Genomic DNA, 27,371 nt, shown 5'->3' on the forward strand with positions numbered 1-27,371 from the left:
CGATAGCTCGTAATACGCACCAGTTACCCACTAAGTGCCAAGCGAGTACACAGCAGTGTGCAACAATGTCGTGTAACTTCACACTTTATCACATTCTGGGTAGGACGGCCGGGTGCATAGGATGCGTGTATGTAAAGCGTTTGCTCTGGCATCGTTTGCCCTATCTAGCGGGACACACTTACGCAGTTTTGTACTACACCTCCAGGAAGCGAAAAGGCGGTGAGTGTTTTCTTTTTTGATGAGCATGCGAGCCCCCCTCCTGTGTTGTTATCTGTCCGGGTGTCACCAGACCGGACCCGAGACACGAGGTCTATTCCGGTTAAGCCGTACGAGAGTGTTACAATTTTGGGTTTGCAGGAAGGTGCAGGAACAACATAGGCAAAAAACTGCAACATTTTCGGGGCTTCGTACCATTTACAGCTTTCGTTGAAGTCTTCGTTCCGTGTGCTTCTGACCACAGTTGTCAAATCGATACCGATTAGTATCTCAAATCACACCGTGCTGCTGCGCAACCTCTGCACTAGTTGATGTCGGCTGAAAAATGATGCTGCGGTATAGTAGCAACGTAGCAACCACACAAAAACTCCAATTTGCGTGTGTGTCTGATAAGACTAGAGCAGTTATACGCATGTAACAAAAAACAAAAAAAAACCTACAAAACTCTCCAATAGTGACACTAATCGGAGAGGCATCCTACCGTGTAGCGAGTCCTTTTCGATGACACAAGGCCTGCAACTTGCTTTGTGCACATTTGATCGATGGAGCTTTACGGTTTTTACGATACCGTGGCTAATGGTTCACATGTGGGTTCAGACGACCACAATCAGTGCGGTTTTGCCGGGGAAACAGGGATTTTGTCCAGCACGTAGAACGCATTATCCACAAAAAAATAGGAAGACTTTCGAGGAGATGCACATCATGAGCAGCGAAATGCATACAAAATGCTCCATAAATGTTTAAAAATTACCATTTTACTATTTTGTTATAAAAAAAATTAAAATAAAAAAATACCAAAAACACAATTATGTATATTTCCCCGTTTAAATGAGTTTGATTGGTTTGCTTTATCAAATAAACAAAATGAAATGTTTGACCAAATTCTATGTGAATTGTTCGGTATTTTAGAGGTATGTTTGAAGGAATCTTTTTATCCAATGTCCCAATCGATAAAGCCTAAATAAGCCAAATACTTTCGTTCAAAAGGCCCATGAACTAACAAAAGAATGTTCAAATATGTTATAGCAGAACTCGATTTAATCAGCACTTACATCACATGAACTATAACAATTGCTGACAATATAGTAAACACTTTGAATAGATGTTTAAAATGAACAAATAAGTAAACAAAATTCGCATGGCGTGTGCACCCCGAGATGCTGCTATGCTTCAAAGCAGCTAACAAACATGTCTTTTGTGCACACTTTTGTGAATAAATCCCGATCACCACAGTCGCAGAGTATCGATTCATCGATTTTCAGCTAAATTCACCCATTCACCACCGCGGCTTAGAGGGTGACAATTTAGCTGCAGCAACGACAACAATAAACACGACAGCCATAAAAAACCCCAGCGCCTGCGTTTGAATCAGATTTGCAAATTGAATCCAATTTAAATCGAGGACATTCGGGTCTAATTTTCGAAGAAAAAAAATCGCCCGGGCCGGCCCAGTTTGTTTGTTTGCGCAGCCCACTGTGCCAATGTTGACGACGCGCTGATCGAATTGCGGACAAAAAGGAGCACAGTACAAACATCCACTGTACCCTTTCCTATCTCACAGTGTGCGAGTGGGTGTCAAGTGGGTGTTTGTGTCCACAGAGGCATCCCACGCATACCACTCCTACACCGTCCAGGTTCGATATTCTGCTCCCTCACGGACGCTACCCTTACTGCGCGCATATCGAGGGGTATTAAAGGAACACGATCCTCGGCGCCCGATAAGAGGATCCGGGCGCCTGTCCCTGATACTGAGTATGTACCAGCAGGCACAGGCAACACAATGTACGGAAAACACTCACTGGAAAGGATGTTTTTGTTGCGCCCAAGTGTTCTTGCCGCAATAACGTCACCTCGCTGGCGGATGGCTCCAACCACCGTGAAAGCCAAACGCACACTCAACTACGACGATAAAGCCTATACATAGAAGCGTTCATTCGACAATTTTGCTCGCGCCGCCTGATGGATGGAGTAGTGCATCCCAGGATTTTCCCCGTACTGGGACAAAGAAAATCTGTATCTGTCGCATTTTCTGTCCGCACTTTTTCAAGCGCCCGTAATGCCGCACCTAACGAATCGGTTGCCAAGGATTAGGCAACACGGGGAGCAAGGTTGTAGAATGAACACTTGCAAGCTTAGTTATCAACAGTGGTGCTTAGAGTAGCGAGCGCCGCAAAAAATGTGAGGATTACATTGTTTGTTATATATGAAAAAATACGTCTAGAAAAGATTAAAGTTGCGCAATTATGAAACATGAAAATTGTATGAAATATGAACAATAATTACTAAAACAAACAAAACAACGTATTTTGTGGTACTAAAGAAAGAAATATTAAAAATTATCCTCATTTTAAAATAAAATAATGTAAAATATAACCAATACACCATTTGAACAAATAAAACAAATCAGTTCAATGGTTAATTCTTGTCACAGACGGGACAAAAATAAAAATAAAAATAAAACATCACACGCACATCGAAATCAATCAACACAAATCCAAAAATGGAATGAAAGCGAAACAAAATCGGCTTTATGTGTTTTATTTATTTATTTTTCTCACCTGCCGGTAGCCGTTCCTCGCCCTCCTTGGCGGCTGCGTGTAGCGAATGAGGAAGAATAAGAAGGGGAAAAAAAGATTCAGTTAAGATTCGATTACCATACACCACACCGTCGTTACGCGTAACGATCGTATCTTGCGTATCATCGTCCTGTCTCTGCTGCCACACTTTGGCCGTGATTGCACTTTTCATCAATGATCGCGCGCACACGGTGCAATTAACGTATTCAGGGGGAGCTTTATGTGTGCACGCGGTTGGTGTTGCCGCCGTGTCGTATCTTTCTTTTTTTTTATTCCCTCCACGGTACGATTTAACATTCGTTGTCTCTGTAACAGAGCATTAAAAACCCATTGAGCCTCTGCGAACGGAGGTCGGCGCAGGCAGGCACCAGTTGTGCCACCAGCATATGTATATATACGCTACTTCACGAGTTAATTAAAATTCAACTCCCATTCGTGCACGGCCGCAAATTACCGGTGCCGCCGAATGGCATCGACGACTATGTTTGAAGTCAGCGGACAGCGGAGGAAACCGACGGGCGCCTCCTGTCGGTGATCCGGCCAGGATCGTTATTAATAGTGCATTTCACGACGGGTCGAGAATAATTAATGCTCACGTTTCTCACCTGTTTGAGCGTTGTATAGCAACAAGAAGGAAAAATGGTTGTTTTATTTCAGCTTTGTTAGCTTTAGTGGCTGGCGGAGGCATGTTGCACCATGTTGGAATTACCATAACAGGCAAGCAGTTGCCTCATTGAAGAACGGACTGCACTTTTAAAAAGGTCAAGCAAAACCCAATAAGCTCATCATTAGTATCGTTTCAAACGATGATTAGCAAAGTATCTTTCGATATTTCTTATTATATATTTGCATGTGTAAATAATATCTCTATGGCCATGATGCAGTGTTCGGTTTCCGGGCACTTAATTTCACTCTCTAGTAGAAATCACTAGTTCTGCTGGACGTCTTAGTTGTCCGGAGTCGTCCAGTGTCAGCCGTAGTCGTCCGGAGTCGTATTGGGCGAGATGCATTTCATTTCGTGGTCTTTTTTCCTCTTTCGTTTCGTTTCGACTCTGGACGAGTCTGGACGATTCCGGACGACTCCGGACGACTCCGGACGACTCTGGGCGACTCTGGACGACTCTGAACAACTTTGGAAACTTCGGACGACTCCGGATGCCTCTGGACGATTCCAAACGGCTCCGGATAATGTTAAGCGAACGTGCCTTCCGGGGTCGATTCCGAATTTTTTGAAGTCAGATCGGAGTCAATTCCAGTGTGTGTGGTAAAAACACGAAAAGAATAATAAGGTGTTTCCAGTACACTGATGTACACAAAGGTTATAGGTGTAAAAAATTATTCGACCGCATGTCCTCGGTACGGAACAGTGTGTTCGAGAAATGTGCCTCAGATTCAGCATTGTATCCGATGAAATCAGGTATCATCAACGTTTTCAAGCATCATACCACAGTCTTGGCATTGACTAAGACAGATTCGAGAAGGGGTCCCGCGGTCTTGAGATAAAGTTTGAAACCCTGTAATGGATCTCAGCACTACAAAAAAGGCAAAAACCACTCATTTGACAATTGCACCATATAATATCACAAAATGATGAGTTTAAAAAAGCTTTGTCTAAGTCAGGGATGAAAATATTATTTGACAATTGTGACAATACATATAACAACATCGATGCTGCTATTTCTTAAAGCTACAATTGTAATTCACTACAATTGTAGCGCAACTACAAGACCACATTTGTGATAAATGATGATGATTTTGGAGTATCGTTTACAAAACCTCCACATCCTTAACAGAAAGCACAATTTCTTTCCCAAAGACAAAATTCTGTTAGTATTTATATCATTCAATACACGGTCACATGACAATGCCAGTGTACGCTATCGGAAGTTTCTGCATTATTTGCCTTTAACATAATTCAGCAGCTTGAAATGCTAACCAGTACCGTACTACACCGTAGCTCCATCGTTGGCTGCGTGAGAAAATCTTAATTTTGTCTTTAATTGAGCACGAACTATGCAGCTCGTGCATTCGGGGTTTCGTCCCAGCATGAAGCCTGCGTGCTGCATAACACCTTGAATAAATAAATTCCACCCACCCCGAGCGCAGACGACCCGCCTGACCGGACCTGGCCATGGCTTTGCTGCGCGTGTTCTTGTGTGGTGAAAGTCACGCCATTCGCCCACTTCCCTACCTACCCACTATCGCCCTGCTGTTCCTGGGACGGATACTTACGCTTCATCTGAATGAAGTTGAGATTATCGATGGCGCGTATCACCGACGAGTCGTCGAGCGTGAGATCGATAATTGGCGATACGCGTGGGGCCGCATTCGTGACCTCCTGGTGCCAGGTCATGTCCGTGTTGGCGACGCGGTTAATTAACATGGAGCCCACCTGCCAGACGGGAAGAAAAGGGAAGAAAATGGAAATTGGTAAGATAAATACACCGCAAACGCAACGTACGAAAATGGACGGCTAAATGGATCCTACGGGGTATGCACGGAATAGAATCATCAAACGGAACGGGACCGACCGATCGCCAGATGAGTAATGTGTTTTCAGTTTTCCAAACCCTTGCTCACACTTGACCCCGTGGTCCGTGGTTTGGCGCTTTGTGTCGCATAAACGGATAAACCACGAACTCCGTCGGGCCCTGCTTAGCGAAACCGCTTTATGCACCTTGCCTCGGTTTTGCACAACTGCAACCGACGCCACCGGGGAGAAGTGTACAGCAAACACTAGGAGATGCCTGTTACGAGTCGATGTCTTTGCGACTTTGATTTATTTCTCAACCTTTTCAACCGCTGACCTCCAGCACCAGCGAGGTGTGTTAGAGCAACGGTTTGCGATTGTTTCGAGGGGAGGGACGTGCTATGCTATACACCTAAATTTTCGATCACACCGATCACAGGCAGGCCCGGTCGAGAAGTAACGGTGCGAAGCTACGGTGTCAAAAGTAAATGAAGTTGAAAGCCGTGGCGTTGCGAAGAAGCCCATATTTGGGGGAGGCGTTGAAAATGTCTGTCAAATGTTGTTAGCATTAGAGGAGAGGACGGGAGTGGGAGAGGAGACGCAGTGGGTTGGGGTACGATCGGGTGAGGTGTTGTATCACGAGTCCAATTCCTAATGCCGTCTTAACAGCACTTGCTTTTTTTTAAAGCCTCTGCATTAATGTACCGTGTTGAAAGGGGCCGTGCCGTAGTGGAATCGTTTCTAAACTTGATTTAAGCCACAGACAGAATTTTCTCACAATAAATCAAGACATTTAAGCGCAGTCGAATGACGAATTGCAGTGCATTTCTGTAAAAGTTCATTGCGGTTTGAATGTGTTCATTAACGAGATGTGCGTGTCTATCCAAAAACAGGGCTCTTCAAAGCTTGTGTGTTGAGTGCAGTGTTCCCTGAAAGTTCTCATATTGCGATGTTCGATGTAGTGAAATTAACAGATTCAAGTAAATTTAAAAACATATTTTCACTTGCACTTATATTGGAACTAAAACACAATAATACAATATAATTATTTTCGAGTTAGTTAAGATGTTTTTGAATGAATGAAAAACAACTATCATATAATTTTGAGAGCATAACTATTAAAGAATATCTCGAGAGCATTCGTCTATTAATATCCACAATCGATAACATCACACCTCAGAGTCAAACACTATGCATTGATCAGATTATAGGTCGTGGGATGTTTCAGTTAATCCTCCCAAAAAAAGCAAGCACAAATTAAAATGAAGTTATTTTCATTTAGTATTAATCTCATAGCAATCAGCAAAAGATGTTTCTATGATCAACAACTAAGATATTGGCAACAATACTTCTTAAAAATATTATAAATAGTGATTTACTGTAGGATTCATAAAAGTATTAAAAAAAAGTTCATAACACATTTGTTAAGCTTATTTGATTCTATGATAACATTTTTTGAATTTTAATAATGCCATAAATTACTGTGTTTTAATCATAACAATACGATAAAGTAAAGGTAATATCTAATTTGACTTGAATTTAAATTTATTTTATGTATGCATGATTGAAAACTTTACCTTTTGAAGCACGAGTAAACATTTGTGTGCGCAGCCTGAGTAGATGTATTGAATGTTAAAATGTGCTAACCTCGTGGGTCTAATGAGACCTGTTAAAAATTGATTACCAAAAACATGGCATTACATTGTCAATAATACCAAAGCGAGTGATCATTCTTCAAATTACTCTCCAAATTTTCATAAATAAAATAATTCTCCAAACTACCACAATCACACAGAAAAGAGCATAATTTATAACTGCTAAATATCGGAATTCGTGATGAATTACGCATAATAATTGCACCCTTGGTTGAAGCATTCAATGCAAAGCATAAATCCCTATCTTAAATCGTTCGTTCCCCCGGCGAGTAAAAGCGCCGAGTAATTAAAGTGCCTAATAATGTTTCCCCTGCTAACGTTACGCTTCACCAGGGCTCAAAAGCCCCAACGTACATAAATGGTACGGGGTTTTGGCGCGGCATCGAAAACCACAAACCGACAGGCGGCTTTGCTGGGCGGGTGGTCGATTGACCACAAAAATCGATTGCCACATACCGTTTTCAAAGAGCACACGATGAACGAGCGATGGACGGCCATTAGTAGGCTGGACGCTCGGTGACTGATTAAGCGGGAACCGTGACTTGCGGTAGCGGTAGTTGATAGGCTGCCGGCCGTACCTATACACTGCCCTTGCAACAGCACCACACCACCACTGACACCTTCTGCCGCAGATGCATTTTGGAAATTTCTCCCGGGGATTCGTGTCCATTTGCGGGCAGTACACACCCGCATCCATTTGCGAGAGGGAGCTAATGGTTTATAATGAAGTGAAAACCGTGCAACTGTTTGTAACTGTACCGTGGACCCAAATTCCATGTGGCAAATTCATCCCAAATGGGATTTATGCGTTATTAGTCATTTTATGGTTTAATTCATGATTATTGAATGCCATATGAAGCGGTTCGCGATGAATAAAATCCCTCACATGGTTGTTCCACCGTTGGCGTCTGTATACTTTTCGTGTAGTACCAGCTACGGTTTAAGCCAAACAAACTGAACAAAATTAAATGGAAAACAAGCCAGTTGTTGAGACTAGGCATGTATTTTGGAGGCGAGGAAAAAAAATCCAGCTGTGTTTGTTCAGCTGCATTCACACCTGAGCGCCCCGCATCCCGCAATACAGCATCCATTCATGTACGATGAACTCCAATGTACAATGAATACCAGCCACCAGAGTAGTGAAACATTGCTCTTTAGCACCTCATAAATCTATTCCACACACAACGAACCGGGGTCCATTGTGTTGTGGGGTGCGTTTTTACTGGAGTGATATTATCTGTTTGCTAATCGAAACCGGAAGGACACCTCTCTCTCCCTATTGGACATTCGGCCTTCACGATCGGATTATTTCTATCGCTCGAACGAATTGGCGTACTGTGGTGGATCGATTATTGGTGTTTTTTTACAGTGTGTCACAACCCAGCTAAAAGATAAAGGGAATTAAAAATGCATTTTAATTAGTCGCAAAGTTGGGGACTTTTCCAGCAAACGCGTGGTACGTGGGACCACCCTTTATCGTTGTTTGTATTGTTCATGTTGGATGCACACTTTTTTCCCCTCGACAGGGCGATGATGCAAGCCGCTTTACCAATGATCACCACAAATAGGGGATTATTCATTGATGCGGTGGTTCATATACTAGTAGAAAGAAGGTGACGATTGTTCATTTTATTTAAATTTTATAGAGAAAAACTTAAAGTAAATGTTTTATTTCTATCATGAAATGAATCATTTAAACACAATTTCCCAGCAAAAAAAAAATCATCAGATACTTCAAATAAAACTGTTCCACTCCCCATTGGAAGGGAACATTCATTGCCTTCTGCATCTGATGCCCACCCGCCCCATAGATAAATGGGCAAATTCCATCCCCATACAACAAACCATACGCGTGGATGCGGCGGTCCACTTCCTTCCTGCTTTTTCAACTGTACAACACTCATTTTCCCATCAGCTGCTTTGATGTGATGTGGCGAAATTCCATTTACCAAAAAAAAAAACCACCCATACGCATATACGGAAGATAAACTTTTCCGCGGTAGTGCCCGCAAAAAACACCAACCAATTTCACCCCAATTTATTCTTCCCCGTGGTACATACTACCACATTGGAAACGCTCGCGCACATCCTTGCGTGTGTTGTTTAGCTGCAAAAGTGAAATCGTTTTCCGGTCGGTTTCGGTTTGTATTTTCCGCATTTCGTTGCGGATACTAAACTCTTTATCACAACAAAAAATGGCACAACCACAAACCGTCCAAAACGAAAACCATCCGTGCTCGCTTCGCCGGTAGTGCAAACAAATACAAATGGTAGAGAAACTTGTTTTGTTGTTGAGCAAAACCAAACATGATCTTTGTGAGGTGGCCAAAAAAGCAAGCCACTACAGTACCAGTGTATAAACGAAAACTGAACAATGCAATGGAAAGTAGAAATGATACATTTGTTTTTTGGCATAAAAGTACCATGAAATTGTTTGATACAAGTTTGTCAGACTGTAGACAGACAGAGTTGTTTGAAAAAAAAAACCGCCTTGTATTAAAATAAACAATTGATATAATGAATAATTAACTCCATCGTATGTAGATATCCTAGAATAAACATACAAAAAATCGCTTTTTAAAGCAAAGCATTCTAAGCTCCACCTATTTTTGCATACAAAACACAACTTTAAAAGCCCTCTTTTCCATCAAACTCCTTTGTTTTCTTATATTCTTTAAAAATAAATATAAAATGCATCGAATCGGCTCCATCGGCTGCCCACTGCTGCTGGCGCATGCGATTTCCACAAGCACATCTTAAAAACAAACAGAACCGATCATACAATAAATGTTATTTTTGCTAACCCTGAACGTCAAACAGACCGCTCTTTCCCACACCACCCTTCCCCCCCCCCCCCCCCCAACGCTTCTGTGTCCAACGAGTGCGCTCTGAATATTTTATCGTCATTGCTTCGTCGTCCTTTTGCGCGACAACGCGCTATCTCGCTATCGGGAACCATCGCTACAGTGCCATATTGGTTGCCGCTGGGGCGACGACGACCGTCGGCCAAGTTTTACTGCAATGTTGCAATCATAAAATGATATCGAAACGATGGCGTTTGCATCCGCGCGGGATTAAACCGTTTCATGGCGACGCTTCAACTTGACTGCGCTGTTTGATGCTGGTAAGGTAAGGGAGCTTTTTTCTTTAAAATGTATCAACGTACTTGTTTATTTGTTTCATACAAATATCCAAGTGGAAGGTTACCAATTTAATAGTATATCACACATTTTTGATAAGTATTGTATGAGTAATATTGTACTAATAAAAAGTAAATAAAAATTTAATATTTTGAAGAAAATATCCTTGTTAATAAACTCAAAGTCATGATAATTCATACAAAATTACCCAAATTGAAGTGGTATTGGGTTTGAGTAGTTTACAGGATAAGTTAACAGGAACCTTACCGCAAAATTGAAACAAGTTATTAGTACTGAGTGACATTAAGTTGAGCAAAATACATTTTCCATTTCGCATTTTCTACAAAACAAATTATTTTTCAATGATCATTACGATAGTAAAATTTCAGATATTTTAAGGTAAAAATACATTTAAAAAATACATTACCTGCAAGAATGCTGCACTATCCGTTTCCTTCAGCGCTTCGATGCAGAACTGAATGAGGCCAGTAGTTTGCTGAAGCTTCCCTGTACAGCTTGCCTGTTGATCCTGTGGGTACGAGCAAACGCAATGTTATCAAATATCAAATTATACATCTTCTCCACTATCTAAAGTGCTAAACTTTGTTCGTCCCTTATGAAGCGTATCTGCTCTTGCGATTGTGATCATTCATTAGAGCCGTGCCCGTTGTTAAACGCCACCCATTTATGGGTACACATGCAAACGCTACGTATCGCAAAATCAAAGCAATTCCCTCCCCCTCCAACGCATCAAAGCTCGGGTTTACAGCGAAATCAATCTTACCTTTAGCGTGCGTATTTTGGCTTCCTTATCGCTTCGTATTACATCGAGCAGGACGTCCCTTCGGGCGTTAATGGCCGCTATCAGCGCTTCGCACTGTACCGTCACCAGCCGCTCGAACTCGATGCATGAATCCTGCAAAATAGGGGAAAAGGTAAAGTGAGTGGAGTGGAGGTTTTTGGGATCCCATCCCATCCCATCCCCCCCACCGGAAAGAATGCGTGTGTGAGTCAGGGTCGATTGCAAGGAGGGTGAGAGCGCGGGTTAGCGCTGGCAAAAGCACACGTGGCGCAAGCGATTTTAGGCCGTGTAGCATCGAAGGATCGAAGAACAAAGGGCCAGACCGTGCACACAATCCGGGGATATCCTTTTTCAAAAGAGCGGAAACGATGAAGCTTTTCCGGGCACTCTTCCCCGGGCCGCCAGGAAACAAAACGGGCCGATTATTGTGCCACCGCCAGGAAAGGATCGACTTTCGCGGATTTTCCAACGAACGCGGGAATAAGTTACTGTTGGTTATTACGCGTGGAGTGAGTGGATATGGATGGGATGTGGAATTTTGGGAAGTTGATATTCGGGGTGGATTTAGGCCCGGGGTTTATGTGTGCAGCTCGCTTACCGTCACTTTATCGCTCATTCCCTTCAGTCTTTGGATGAATTCCGTTGTCGAACGCGCCTTTTCCGAGAGCTGCTGTAGGTTGTGGGATAGTTCAGTCTGTGTGGGAAAAAATGGAAAAGGAGAAAAAACAGTAAACATTAGTTACTTTATGGTGAAAATTTAGTATTTTAAGATGTAGAATAATGGAATAGTGGAAAAGTAAAAATATCCTATAAGATAATTTGATACTAAAACCAATTAGAAATCATTATAGGATATGTACAAAATCAACATGGCAACTCTCTTTCTCGTGATTACACGTTGCACAACTCAATTAGCTTCAGGGATTAAATTACCAACCCCAGACCCCCACCAGACGAAGGATAGCATTCCCAAAACTGCATCCCGGTCGCAAAAGAAAGGATGCATACCTCAACGGAATGTTTACCTTCCCACCCAACGCTGAACCCGATGATAAAGACTGATTGCAACCCATTGAGAACACTTTCAAACCATTCATTTTAATGAAGGTTAGTTAGCTTGTGCCCGCCAAACGTAAGCATTTTCTGATTTCCTAAAGAACCTACCCATCAGAGCATGATGCTTTCGGAGCCCTACCACCGATAGGCAAAGGCCCTACCGGTAAATGGTTTACCAACAACAAGAGAGCGCATCCCAGCGCCGGCTGTGCGCCTGAAACGAGTAATTAAGGTGCCAGACAGCATCAATAAAATTAGACCAGCAGCACACAGGAAGCCTTCCCAGCTTCCATGACGAGTCGCGTTGGAGCAATCCTGTGCCCTGTCAGAACAGAAAGTCCCACGTCTCCACCCGCACGGGAAAACCTCAACCGTTACAACAGTCGCTATGCCATACGCTTGCAGACATTAATTTGAAATTACACGCAACTGATATTGCGTCTGCCGCCGGGCGGGAGCTTGGGGCGTTTGTAGCGAAACAGAACGCAGGCTGTTGCGTACATGTTAGGAAGAATGTTCCCCTCCTCCCTTCCTCTATCTAAAGGGAACTGATGTACGACTACCCCAAACCACCCAAACAGAGGGATCTCGACAATGAGTGAATGACATCTGCTCCGTGCACTTGAGTTGACTCCGCTTGACGGAAGGGTAGACTGAGCACAACCGTTCCGGGAAGAGTCCCTAATCTCACTGATCCGTACGCATCCAGGCTGGTGGAAAGTGCACGGATGCTTACACTCGACCGAACACACTCTTGAATTAACGGACGGTTGGAGTTTGTGCACATTCTTCCAGACAGGTACGGGATAGAAACAAATGTTACAGCTGTTCGCACCTAATGTAATACACGAGAGTGCATGGTTCATGTCAAAAAGCTACAAAACAAAACAATCATTTTCTGCAAATGAGTTACAATTATGTAGGTATAGCTCTTTTGTAACAAATAGTTCCGTTAGAATAGTTGGGGTTTTATTGAAGTTTTTCACGCATTTATTTTTATTGCCCCATATTAAGGTTCATTAATTTACATGGTAACAACCTCTAGACCACAACCAACAATGCCGGAAGCATTGTGCCGCTTGAATGCATAATGAAGTTTTGTATCTTTGAAGCGCATCTAACAGTAACGAAAGTCCCAAAAAAATTTGGACCAATGACTACGGAGCAGTGCCTTATTCGGTGAAAACATTCAGCCGTCTAGTAAAAACTGGAACACGACCCATCGCCAAAGATAAGGTCTCCGAATGGTCGCTGTGTGTTAGAGCTAGAAAAAAGTCTGAAGCTATTCTATTCCAAACGCCATAACATAACTGTATTTCTCCCCACATTTAACGTCATTCAGTTCTCATGCCTTGAATGATATTTATCACTAAGACACGAGGAAACGCATCAAAATATTCAGTCTGACGTTCAGTCTTTTTTTTTAGCCGCTAAGAACAACTTTTCTGACACACTAACGCCGCTAACGAAGCAAAACACGGGCAATGAAGATAAAAGGTGGAACATTGACGTGGAGGAATGAAATTTTTGCTAAAATTATTCACAACACTACAACGGAGAGACAAAACACAAAACAGCCATTGCTAATGGGTGTGCTGCTGTAATGGTAAAAGGTGCAAAAACATTGGAATATCGGTCACATGAATAATAATTTGTGTTTGCTTGGCAATGAAATTATACAAAGTGATTAATTCACCGCGTGTATGGTAGAATGAGGGGAAACCGATTTTTCATCTCGCAGCGACGGGATTGTTTATCTGTGCTTGTAATATTCGTCGTTGTTTAGCTGAAGTTAACCTGCTTACTTTCTTGATTTCTTGAAGTTGAATCAAACGATTATGATCCTACACAGGGAACGGTTAGCTGAAGACTTCTCTCCAGTTACATTACAGCTTATGTTAATAAACCACTCACCACTTGAAAAAAAATTCCCAATTTCAATCTTATCTTAAGCCTGTTAACCTTGCAGTTCGTCTAAGGTATTGTGCTAAAATATATTATTGTGCTTCGACGCGCACGCACTGAAGCTCTGTGCATGAGAGGAAGAAGTTCCTTCCGAACCAAAATCCAGATCCTACGTCCAGATTTTTTCTCCACCCACTTTCGTCATTGATAGAACCATTTGAACAACTGAAAGAAGACATATTTACACAAATGATTTGAAACACACCTAACCCAGTGGGTTACAGCGCATGCGAATAGTTCGTGTACGCATATCGGTCCCTGTTCCTGTGGCCACTAAAGCCACCGACGTACAGCCAGACAGAATCTGTTTGTTATTTATTGGTTAAATGTTGTAGAAAGGATTTTGTCTTCTTCTTCTATAGCCAACTACAATAGCCAATAGCCAACTACAATTAGCTATAGTTAAAAATATAGAATGTGCGTGAATTAATAGCTGTACAAACAGTTCCGCTTTCAACGACAAACTGGTCAAGTTGATGTAGTATAGCAAAACAAAATAGCATGAACATCATATGGACACACCTTGAGAATAAAAAAAAAAAGAATAATATTTTCAATGCCATTTTGTCCCATATTTCGTAAAATTCAGAGGCTAGGCTTCGAGAGTGGCCCTTGTTTTGGAGCACACACATCGATTCGCATGCCCACGAAAGATCTGTTCTCGCTCGAACCATATTTGCACAGGTGACAGAAGGCAGCTATATCTGGCTTTTACCTATATAAATGAGTTCTCCCACCGTGAGGGAACCAATAATTCTCAGTTATTCGCCATTGACGCTGCACAATGGCACGACTAGGTGTGTTTCTTCTGCTGTGCTGTGTGTTGCTCCAGGTAATCTCACAACCCGCTAACACTCATCTCGGTGCCGTACCACACTTAGCTAAACGCCTTTTCTTGTCTGTCCATCTTCACACTACATTTGCAGCACACGTTTGCCGCCCCGCGTCCAGAGTTCGGTTCGATTGGTACGGTCCAGTCCAGTCAGACGATTAAATCCACCGTGAACAGCACAACGCCCCAGTTTGCAGCGATCGACGATAAGAATAATCTTGTGCTACTAACCAATTACACGCTTTTCGGCGAGGTGCTGCCCTTAATGAAGGAGATCGGCAGCAACGTCACAAAGCTGGGAACCACTATGACCAACGTAACAATTGACGCTATACCGAAAACGGACGGAAATTATACCGCCGTGTTTAGTCCGATTTTTAACAGCATCCAAGCGTTTATTACTTATATCGACACGGACGTCAACAGAACGCGTACCACACTGTACAACCGGCTTGGTGAAGATATCAACGTGCTGTTTGGCGACGGTTTCGGCAACATGCGCAAAGCACTCGTGATGGTTGATGCCGCTTTCCGGCGCTTGCAGGGAGCCATTACGACCGCGGCCGTCAAGAACGGCAGAGCACAGGTCGATGCGTCCATTACGCTGGACGTCATGGTTGCGGTGAGCTTCTTGAAGGCGACCGTATCACCGGTCGAATACATCGTGCACTCCACCATCGAGAACATCGAGTTTGCCGACACGTACCTCAACGATCTGGAGTTGCTGACGGTGCAGTTCAACAGCGATCTCGTATACTACCTGTCCGGTTTCAACACCACGCTCACCGACTATGGCGAGGTGGTGGTCGAGTCGACGGACTATATTAAAAACGGCTGGAACGCTGTTGCGGCCCAACTGCCCAATGCCACCACGACAATCACCGCCCTGCCCGAGTACAACCAAACTGCAACGGCGCTGGCAAAGTTCTCCAGCTCATTTTCCCAGCTTTCCAACATGACCGCCAAGATAGAGGAGGGTATCGTGCAATACGTGAATATTTCGAGCACGTACCTCACCGAATACACCCAAGCTTTAGTGCCACGGTCGTACTCATCCATTAACTACCTGTTTGAGATATTGATTGGCGGTGGCGCAAACTCACGGTTCTGCTTCTTCAAATTTTCGCCCCTACTCTTGAACTACTACGCACTGATCGTCACCGATGTGGAGGTGTGCTTCATCATCGAATCGAGCCGTATGTTCGTTCTCGCCGATGTGGCATTCGAGGTCGGAAAGATCATCCTGTTCGATGTGGAAGATCTGATCGACAATTTGACCTTCTGCAGTAAGCAGAGCTCGCCTGCCCGTTGCCTTGCCGCCGTAAGTAGTTTGCCCGACCACATTGCAGCAGACGTGCGCTAAATGCAATGTTTGGTTTTTGGCGGGGTGTTTATTTATTCACCTTTTCTTTTTCATCGCACAGATCGGACCGTACTACGTGGCGCTGGCGGAAAAGACAGCCGCTAAGCTGGGCTTCCTGCTGAAGTATGGAGCTGCCGAGGGAAGGGCCAGCATCCAGCGTCTGGGCAGCTGCCTGACCACTAACAAGCTGAAAAACATGCAGCAGCTCATCTCCGCCACGTCTGATATTGCGGATTGTCACGTCAATGGTCCGGAAATTCCGATATAAATTACATGTAATTAGTCCACGGTGGGGTTTTATTCTTGACAGCAAATATAGCTTATAATCAGCTTAATGTAGTATCGTTGCGAGACTGTCGTGGTGTGAATTGTGCGGTGTTTTCTATTTGTATTCATTTGCTAACGCTTTCGGTTGTGGTTGTTCAAAAAGCATTGCATACATTTAGGCGCATATGAGCGAACAAAGCGTTCGGCAGTAAGGAGCTTGCTCCAAAAAATGAATTAGCTGACGTGTCGCCTCTATGTACGTTTTATTTTCACACTTCACACTTAAGCTACACGTAGTTAAAAGCTACCCTAGTTTTATGATACACCAATTAAAATCCTTGCATGTGGTGTGACCTATTGATAGAGTTCTGCGAATTGAAATGAAACCAAGGTTACAAAATGTGTCTCTACCTTCGAGCGCACTGGGAGTAAACCTTGAATTACGTTCAGTGTTGCGTAGGATGGAGTACGAAATATGAGATTCATTTGCTCGAACGGTGCCTTTATAACGACTCCAGTATCAATTACAATTTAAGCATTTCACTACACATTTACGACAAATGTGGTGGTAGTGGCTATCGATTTCCATCGCTAGACGATCCCTCGAAATAATACAATATTAATCAACCAACAATTTATACCAAACGTGTTTTGTTTACTTTCCTTTCTGCTTAAGCTAGCGCTAAAATAAATGATGAACGAAAAAATGATTTAAAAATGATTCCAAGAAGCTTCAAATGGCCCAGCAAAAACTGGTATACTGTACCTCCTTTCCCAATTACGACCAGCATAGGGGAAAGATTTTAGGCATCTCTGTTATGCTCTCATTTAACAGCGTCCTCTACGCTAGATAATTTACAACCTACCGCAGCAAACATCACCGGAAGCTACCGAGCAAAGTCCCAGAACCGATGGAAAGGAAAAACACACCGTTCTAGTTCTGGTTCGTGCTGCCGGTTGTTTCACTAACAAACTGTCCCCCACGCAACGCTTTTGTAGTCAATGTGTTGAATGAAGTTGCTATTTTTGCATCCGCATCAGCGAAACCCAACGCGCACCAGTAAATATGGTGCACTATTTTACTGCAGCAGGGATGCATACAGGATTTTTAAGTGAGAAATCCTCAGCTAGTTCGTTCCAAGTGTAGAAAAAAAACTACTTAGACCCGATAAACACCAGCCTGTGTTACCGAACACTTGCTACGGAGAGGGCTGCGGCGCTCTAGAACAAAAACACAAATGATCGGGAAACCCATTAGTCAGCATACGGGGCTCTCACACAGAATGGCCATAAAATTTGAGCACGGTACGGCTGGGTGTGTATGTCTACAAGCAAGGAATCAAATTTTGCGCCATTGATTAGAAGATTTACGAGCACCGAGCGCCGGAGAACCATCGTGGACATCGAAAGTTATTTTATCGCAGCGAAATGAACTTCCGCGCCAACGACCTTTGCTGGATGATGCGATAGCATGGAACTGTCTAGCGCGGTTTTGGACATTCCGGAACTGGGTCAAACCGTTAACGGCCACTAGAGGGGATGAATGCAGTATCATAAACTAGATTTCAGCAGTAGATTAACAGAAATCACTAGAGAAATGAAGTATAATAAGGTATGTTATTCAAGATATGTTTTACATTTTGCTGATTTTATGGAATTCTGAGAAATGCAGAAGATTTTTTCTATAATACATAAATGGTATTTGTGTTATAATTATAACCAAGAACCCTAAAACTAGAATGGTATTTTGGCAAGGCAGCATTTGCAATAATAAATGATATAATCTCAAACCTAAATCATATGATAGCCACTCTTATCGAACTTTAAAATCAATAAGAGGTGATTCATATGTATTGTCAACAATCACTACATCGTCGCCCATAGCGTTAACCACTTTAAGCTGCATATTGAAATTAAATTATTCGTTGAAATTTCATTTCAAAGGTCAGCGTATTAATCTCATGAATCATTAATTGGGCTACGTTTTGCGATGAAATTACACTTATTCTATAGATTTATTTGACTTCATATAAAATCAATAGAAACAAATACTCAATACAGTAAACTCTTTCTTATCTCAAACCTCTCCAATTTGAGAAAACCCTCCTATTTAAAATTTTTGTCACTTTATTACCAGTTTTGGCCCCACTAATTTCAAAAACTTCTGAAATTTGTGTCCTTCTTATTTCCCAATTTTCTTATTTTGCAGTTATCTATAGCAATAGTCAAGGCTGAATGTTCTATCTCTTTCTAATTTTTGTATGAACTTTTCATTTACTTTCATCCTTTCTAATTTGAAACTCTCTCTTATTTGACAATCCTATTGGCTCTCAAATAAGAGAGAGTTGACTTAAAAAATTTATAAGAATTTTGGAACTGTAAAACATAACAATAAACATATCTCTTATCTTATGCCTAGCGACTATCAGAAGTCACAAATCATTGTGATTACTTTAACTGCTCATTCGTACCTCACTAGAACCATGAAAAACGCCTTTTGCAACCTGTAAAGTGTTTTTCAAAAACCAATGCAGTTTATACCCATTCTGTAAGCCCCATCATTTCCACACTCCTTTCCTTTTTTTCTCAAAGCATAGTATTTCCAGCTTTTGGTTGAATACAAACAGCCTGAAATTGAATTTTGTTTCACTTTCAAAAACTTTACATTGAATTTATCCTGGCAGAGGATACGCTTTGTGAGGGAACAGCTCCAAACAAGCCAAACCAGCCAAACAGGTTAAGGCACAACGCACAATGCTTCGTACGTACAATAAAATAATAAATTGATGTATGATGGATATCGTTAAAACTTGTGCTAATGATTGTTTTATCGCTGCATTGCCCCGAATCTACATACAAATGCAAACTCGGAACAACAGTTTCACACTCAGCCCGCTCACCGCCCCCACTGTGATGGAGAGGAACGGTTTTGGGTAAACTTTTTCATCCATTTTTCCCCTCCTGCAGCTCACCGGGAGCAGTAGGAGAAAAAGAAATCTTTTACCGAAGCGTGACAGGCAAAGTTTTTAATGGTTTGAACTCTTGCCCTTTTACCCGATGGGCCCTCCCCCCCCCCCTCTCTCTCTCTCTCTCTTCACTGTTTAGCCCTTTTCTCTCTCTTTCGTTCACATACGCACAACACTCCTTCTTGTTGACGCTGATCACCCGCCGCACACGAGTCAGAAGCCAACCAGAAATGGCACAAAGTTTGGGCAGTTAATGTGAATCTGTGAGCCATTCAGCAAAACCCTCATTACCTCGATAAGGATAATGGTTTTGTGCCACGTTTCTTTTGCCTGCCAACTCTCCCCTCCTTCCCCCTCCCCCTGCCTTCACCAGTGTGTTTCGTTTTAAACGTATTAAACTGTGCTATTTCCGGAGAGACTTTCGGAATAGAGTGTTTGTGTGAGATTGGATGAGTGGTTACAAATTATGATAAATCGTAGATGTAGGCGAGGACATTCAGTCTGTGATCATGTGGGCTTATGGGCTTCACACGAGAAGCGGCTACATTTATTCATGCGTAAAGTTCTTTCCACTGGGTGTTTGTCTTTATGCTCGAACATTATGATTGCACGCATAAAGTGGGAAGTGTTCCGATATGGTGGTAGGTCAATGACATTGCAAAACTCATCAAACATGGTCGTTTTGCTTGACTGGAAACTGTAATTTACTATCAGCAAGCGAAATGCGCGCGCCCGCTTTCCTTGATCGCTCGGGCTCGCACGACTACATTTAGTTGTTTGCACATGGCAGACGATCGGCTTCCTACACGCCTTCTCATATGTTCTGGAACTGCTACTGAAGCATAACGGGTGCTGTCGAGTAATTTATTTGCATGAGAGACTTTTTGCAGGGTGTGGATGTGTGTGTGTTATGGAATGTTAAGACGGTGGAAATGAGATTTCACATAAATGCACATTATTAGATGTGTTTTAAAATTATTTTATCAAGTATTATTTTATTCAAATACTCTATAAATGTATTGGCCCGGTCCCGTGGTACAGTCGTCAACTCGTACGACTCAATAACATGCCCGTCATGGGTTCATGGGTTCAAGCCTAGAATGGACCGTCCCCCCGTAGCAAGAATTGACTATCTAGCTGCGTGGTAATGAATTAAGTCTCGAAAGCCTGTATAGGCCGGCATGTCCGCGTAGGACGTTACGCCAAATAGATAAATGTATTCAAATAACTAGAAATCAATGATAAGAAAGTAATTTATTATTATTAATTATTTATTATGATTGTCATAATGTGCTCTTTACCTCTGTATAAGGTTGTTTTTTAAATCGCTAAATGGTTCACTCAAATCGATTCCAATGTTTTGATTGTCGATGTTTAGTGTAGTTTTGAAACAAAAACAAACAAACAATACTTCAGTCAGAATTAATTTCATGGAATTTTCATATTTCTACCTATTCATTCATCAAACGGGTATTTTTTCAAAATTAAGTACAATATAATCTAAAACATTACAGATACAGTGTCATTCGAGACATCAAGGGGTTCGACTTCTAGAAGTCGACTAGAATCTTCTAGAAGTCAGCCCAGATCCTGGCATACGTAGCTGATGTAAATATCATTGATCTGCGGGTCTCCTATATAGCTAAAGTCTACAAAAGAATAGAGCAGACGGCAGACAACCTCGGATAGTATATAATTGGGGCGAGGACCAAAATGATCGTGGAAACACCGAAAGCTCGGCTAACAAATCCAGATTTTCCAGATGTTTCGTATCCAACTCTAGATCACTCATTTGGTCATGACTCGTGTTGCACTCGCATGCCCCACACATCTCCCATGACTATCGTGATGATCACCGACTGAAAATGTCGCGACCAAGTGGCTGACCAAGAGTTGGTTGCACAAAATGTCACCAAACATGTGATGGTCACAACAACTGTTTGTGTGCGAACAGACAGCGTCCACGGGCCTGCCCACGCCCGATTCTATCTTACCCATTAACATGAGAGGGACAGAGCTAATACCCCGAACGTACCCGAAAGGTATGCATGCTTCACTCATCAGGATCTAAAGGCAAGGACAAGGCAAAAGAGACACAGAAAAATTTCCTCACGGCTACACATGTCCTTTTGATGCGTTGTCTATGCGTCTCGCTCGGTATCACAGCGGCATACGGCAGGTAAGCAGTACAAATGCTGCTACCTGATACGCACACATATTTATCGAACACAACTGTTCGGTTCGGCTCGGTAAACTTCACGAGGACGCCGGAACACAAGGGCGCAGACATTTTCATGATTTTGTATGACTTCGGCTGTTTTGGACCATACGTTTAGGCGCAGGCTTTGAGCCTCAACTCTGATCATCACAGTAGAGCTCGTGAAGCTGACATTATTTTGTTTCAGTGCGAATTTGTCATGACTATGTCAGTGACATTTTTCAGAACTGATCACAATAAAAAAGTTTTGACAAAGCGTTGGTTGCTACAATGTCACGAAGCATGCATTGCTAACACCAATCGTATTCAGTATCGCCTCTGATTATCACTATTGAGTGCGCGACGCAGACATGAATTTTGTTTGAGTCATATTTTTTTATGACATGGACAGTGACATTTAGCAACACTGTATTAACATATCCTTATTATTATTATTTAATTATCTTTCTTATTAAATAAGAAAGCCTGCACAAAAGAATCAGAAAAAGAAAAAAATCAAAATGATTTACTCCTTTCGGATTCTACACATAAAACAAATAGATCAGATGAAAATATAAAAACAAGCAATAAATAACTCGCAACCTACTGTCTTTATCTCACCGTACAAAAGCTTAGAATCTTACCATGTTGACCAATTCCCTAAACCAGAATCCTATCCATCTTGGGAAGGTTGAAGTGAAGTGAATGAATTGAAATATTCATTTCTGTCCTTCCCATATCGCAAAGACCACTACCACAACCTACAACACCACTCTGTGATCGTAAAAATGTGAAACAATAAAACACTCTCCAGTGACCCACCGACCACGTGAGGGAGAAAATAATACTTCTGCCACCGTACCAGTACGCCGTTTCATGCTCCCTACCAGTACGCCGATAAAAATACCATTCCGCCAAAGCTCATCCGCCTCCCAAAAACAAATCCCCCACCACCGCCCCACAAAGGTAAACACATGGCAAAGCCCATAAAATCTACGCGCGCTCACTTTATGGCTCACTATCAGCTGCTTGTTTTTCATTCGTCCGCCTTCTGTCGCTCCTGTGCGCCCGTTTTTATGCACATACACAGCAAGTAGCAGCAGCAGCGCGCTACTAACCGACCATAAAATATAATTCCGCATACTTTTGGAACACCTTTGCCAATGGCTCCCCGGAGTAATCGGAACAGTTACCAACCACCAGCCCCATTGGAAGGACTAAAGCGCTCGGCGTTTCTTCTGGCGCTACTGTATGCTCACAGCTGCTCCTCCTCGCTTCTGTCCTCAGGGTCACGGGAAAGGAAACATTCGCTTGATCGCTTTTGTTTTCAGTTCCCTTACCACACACACCACGACGAAAACCCCACTGGGGGTATACCCGAGAGGGCGAACGGTTCATATTGAAAGCATAAATTAAATTTTCATATTTTATTTCTCAATTTTGTGTGCAAAAGTTGAGCGTATTGGGACAGAAGGCCGCCCCCCTCGGGTTAACCCCGCTCATGTGGCTTTTTCCTGGGCGCATACACGCACGCACGCACCGGCGCGCACGCCAAAGGGCACACGATGAAGTGCGAAACTTTCTTCGTTGGGCGTTGGGCCGGTCGGTTCTTTGTTTTGTTTGCAGTTTGTAGTACCTTTATGGGTTAGTGGCGGGGACGCAAATGGAAACAACACAGTGTGCAAAGAAAGCGCAATCATGCTTGTGCGCTGTTTATTCGTTTTTCGGTAGCTTAAGATACCAGTAAGGCATTGCCTAACGCTCCCAATTCGCTCTGGATGACGGGTATGACATCGAAAAGTTAGTAAATATAAGGTACAAAGCGAACGTGTGACGCTGTTCCGTGGCAGAGGACCGAAAGACTGGGAAAAACTTCCTGCAATGCCAAGGCAAGAAGAAAGCAACACACACACACACAAATCACATCATGTGCCTCGGAAGCATTTCCATTTATACGCTACCTTTTGTTTAGTTGTTTACACGCCTTTACAGACCCCCGCCGTCCAGCGTCACATTGTATCGCAAATATCGTGTACGGCAGAGGCGCGCGCTCACGGAACACGGAGGAGGATAAACTTTTTCTCCACACTGTCCTTGCCGGAAGCTTTCGGACAACACAGTTTGGGGGAACCACCGAAAATATGTTCCTCAAAGCGTGTGTGTGTATGCCCGGTTTTTTTGTTACTTTTTTGGTGTTGACTACATCACATTTCCTCCCGGGACTTTCGTGACACACGGCCGTAAAAGTTAAAAGGTGTATAATTTTCCTTTTTTTTCGGCGCTGGGGGGCTCATTTTTCCCTTACGAACGTTTCTGGTGATGTATTTGCGCCCGGAAAACAGACCATTTGAATGGGAAATCAAATAGGCAGGTGTTTCGTGCGCACCGATGTTGTTTTCCAACCCTGTTTGGAGCGTATGTAAAACATGTAAAATGAGTGACATACTGTATTTGTTTAGGTTGCTCGACAGTTTTGTAGGATGAATTTTAATGTAATAGTTTTGCTATGTTAATCACAATTTCTATCAAATTTGACACACCCTCGTGTTTTGAGTATTTTGAATATTTAACCATTAAACCATTTATAATAATGCAACAAGAAATATATAAATCATAGTAAAAGCCGTAGACAAATTTGCATTTACTTTTACAAACGTGTTTCAGAGTAGGCACTTCTCTATCTATAAAATATTTTTAAACAGATATTTAAGATAAATACAGATATATTTGTTAAATATAGAAATGTTATACATTATTTTATACAAAATATATTGAAAACAGTAAAATAACACAAACACGAGAAGATGTGAATAAATAAACGAAATATTTGATCAAATTATTGTAAGTTCTAAAGTAATTTAGTATTTTAAACAATAAAAAACCATAAAAAAGGAATAAATAAGCAAATTAGACATAACAAACATGGAACAAACTGCATAAAAAAACACAATCGAAAAAAAAGGAATGGTACCAAACGTTATCCAATCGTCCAAAGACTACAAACACAAGGAAACCAGAACCAGACCGTAACGGCGCCCAATGTTCTAACATCAAACCCGTTGATGTTGATAATTAAATCCGATAGGAACGATACAAACGACCCCTCAACCCGATCCCCACCATAAGATAGGCCAATCGTTTTCCGATAAATTACTCCATGATCATTTATAGCCCAATCGTGCCCCCATACCATACCGCACAGCACACAGCTATCGACTGCAACATGCAGCGCTGATTTAAATCGATCTCCCCCGGCCCGGGACAATCCGCTCCCCGATCGACCCAATTGAAATCGTGAGCATCAATCAAAGAAATTAAAATTACATAAATCGAGCAGCAGTAACTATTGAAAGAAGGAAGGAAAAAAACACCCCGGCCCGCGTAGAATGAACCGCATTCGATGCAACCAAGGCTTGGCTGGCTGAGTGCGATCGTCGTGCTGCACCACACACGGTATGGAAAGTAATCATAATTCATGGCAGTAGTGGTTTGTTGTTGTGTCTCCCCAGTCAAGAATTGACCGGGTATAAGAGGAATAAAGAAGAAGGCGAAAATGGAAAGGAGAGAGAGAGAGAGAAAAAACGACCAAATGGAAATGAATTGCCGTTGCATGTAAATTGCGCGCGGGAGCCTATCAAAAAAAAAACCCAATGTTGACCGTTGCTGAATGATGGCGGGTCAAAACGCTATCGGTGTAACAAAGAAGACAAAGTGTGGGGGGAGGAAAGGCCCAACGAGACCCTTTTCACTCTCTCACCCCTCACCAGTTGAGGCTCGGCTCACGTCTTGGGGGTGTGGTACACTTTGAGGATGGTGTGGTCGTGTTCAGTTGATTACACTTTTCGACTCGTCGTTTTTTGGTTATTGCTCCTTCCTTTCGCCTATATCCTGGCAGGTAAATCACGCGACGAATGTCGAATACCGAAAACAGGAAGTGGGGGGACAAAATATGAACCCACAAGCACACCCGACGCTGCTGCGTTGGAATGTTCAAGAAAAGGTAAAACCACCGGTTCCGAATGCGATTACCAAGGCCACAAAAATTTGATGGTGAGTGAGGCGCAAGCTATCAGCAATGCGGAGGCCCGGGCAAAACAGAAATCGATTCGAAATTCCATGCCCGGGGCCTTCTACGCGCAACGCCACCACACGCTGTAATAAGGGACAAATCAAATAAAGCATAATCGATCCCGTGCGATACTGTAACAGGAGAAAACCCCCGAAACATGGCGCCCGCTTATCGTTGGTGTCCCCATCGGTGCACAATTTGGGGCTGGTACCATGGCGAGGTTGGTGCGGAGATATACACATCAAACATGGCCTCCCAGGCCTGGGCAACATATCACAGTCTCGCACACAGTCACACACACACACACACAGTTGCCCCGTGGGACGATGGAATAAATTGGAATCGTGAGCAAATTTATGCTTTTTGCTTCCATTTTTTCCACCGTCTTCTCGAGGAACTCAACAACTCTAACATCGTTTGGAAACTTCCATAAGTTGCTTCTCGCACTCTCTCCGCCCTCCCAAAAACCCCAATCACTCTTTTCCCTATTCACACCCCAAAACCATGACTTCCGTTCGTTTCAGCATAATATATCTTTTTTAGCCGTGGTGGCGCTCTCGTGCGCGATAGCGTGCAACGGTGTGATTTGAAGGCATTTCGATAAATTCTGCTCCACCTTTCGTTTCGTTTAACCGTCTTTACTGCTCAGGCTGGGGGCAAACACCAGCTCCAAATAAATAAAACGAATCCTATATTCGCTAATCTTTCGCTTTCAATGGTATCGCACCGAATAGCAGTTGCGGTGGCGCACGGGTATAGCACGGGTCTCCCGATAATCGGTACCGAGGGAAAAGCGAGCATAATTAATGGAAATGTTACCCCGCGTGCCTTAATCTCTTTTTTCTCTCACCTACGGACGCCACTGCTACAACAACTACAACCACAACAGGTCGCGGGTGTTAAGTGTAGCCAGCCGTGGTCGCCGTTTTCCTATCAGGTGGCTTTGGCTTAAAGCACCAATTTCATGGTAACGGGTTTGATTAAATGGCGTGCTTGCGGAGAACCACATTACGTTAATTGATAAACGTCAAATGGTGGAAGAATATTGTGATTAACGCTGTGTTGCAAGGAAATCCAAATTCCTTACAACAACTTTTTGGTCGTCTTGCTACAGTAGCTAATCTTCAGTAGTGAACCTATCGAACGCCTGTCCAAATTGTATGAAATTGACGTTTTCCACAAGTTTTCCATCACCTGTGGGTACAGAGTTCCAAGGATCCGAAAGGGTCGAAAGAGCTTCTGTAGACATGAGGTAAAAGTACGCATGATGCGAACACAATCATAAGGCAATATGTGAAATCATGAAGTCTCCTAGCTTCTCTTATATATAAGTTCTTGGTTAAATTGACATTTAATAAACGACTAATGGCCACAAAAGGCCCTTCAAATTCAAATAAATAAACATCAAATAACTTTACTACAACCCCCAGGCATTTATATTCACTAATGTGATTTACCAGGGCCAGAAGAGGTTTAATTCTCATCAAGGACATCGTGCCGCAACAAGGATTAACTAACACTGTGAATTAGTTATATAAAATTACAGATAATTGGTAAGTATCTCCATTGTCACAGAGAGGAAATTTCAATTCTGCTGAAAACATCTCAAATAATTCAATTTGAAATAAATCTATGGCACATCTATGCAATCTTAAGCATTTGACATGCACAGACATAATTGCCTATTTATTAATTTTGTTACATCCAGTAGGATCTTACTGCAGAACAAATACTTTTACTAATGAATTTCAAAACTTCGATAGAAATAAAAAGATACAGGGTTTTTTGATTGATTTC

General features: G+C 42.6%; 2 protein-coding genes across 3 annotated transcripts in view; one reads left to right on the plus strand and one right to left on the minus strand.

The window, feature by feature from the left end:
• Positions 1-27,371, minus strand: part of LOC120900414 (E3 ubiquitin-protein ligase TRIM9) — a 110,908-nt gene that overhangs the window by 20,739 nt on the left and 62,798 nt on the right. The window contains exons 2-6 of one of the 2 annotated variants that reach the window (XM_040307383.1): positions 11,458-11,553; positions 10,842-10,973; positions 10,485-10,586; positions 5,025-5,184; positions 2,775-2,807 (exon numbers count right to left, since the gene is read on the minus strand). In XM_040307383.1, the coding sequence (XP_040163317.1) occupies positions 2,775-2,807; positions 5,025-5,184; positions 10,485-10,586; positions 10,842-10,973; positions 11,458-11,553 (523 nt within the window). The remainder of the gene's footprint in view (positions 1-2,774; positions 2,808-5,024; positions 5,185-10,484; positions 10,587-10,841; positions 10,974-11,457; positions 11,554-27,371) is intronic. The other variant, XM_040307384.1, reaches the window with a different exon arrangement.
• Positions 14,639-16,383, plus strand: LOC120900415. Its single transcript, XM_040307385.1, has 3 exons — positions 14,639-14,712; positions 14,807-16,033; positions 16,137-16,383. The coding sequence occupies exons 1-3, from the start codon at positions 14,665-14,667 to the stop codon at positions 16,341-16,343; spliced, it is 1,482 nt and encodes a 493-aa protein (XP_040163319.1). The 5' UTR covers positions 14,639-14,664; the 3' UTR covers positions 16,344-16,383.

This window comes from Anopheles arabiensis, chromosome 3, assembly GCF_016920715.1.
Source record: "Anopheles arabiensis isolate DONGOLA chromosome 3, AaraD3, whole genome shotgun sequence".
In the NCBI taxonomy this organism is placed as follows: Eukaryota; Metazoa; Arthropoda; class Insecta; order Diptera; family Culicidae; genus Anopheles; species Anopheles arabiensis.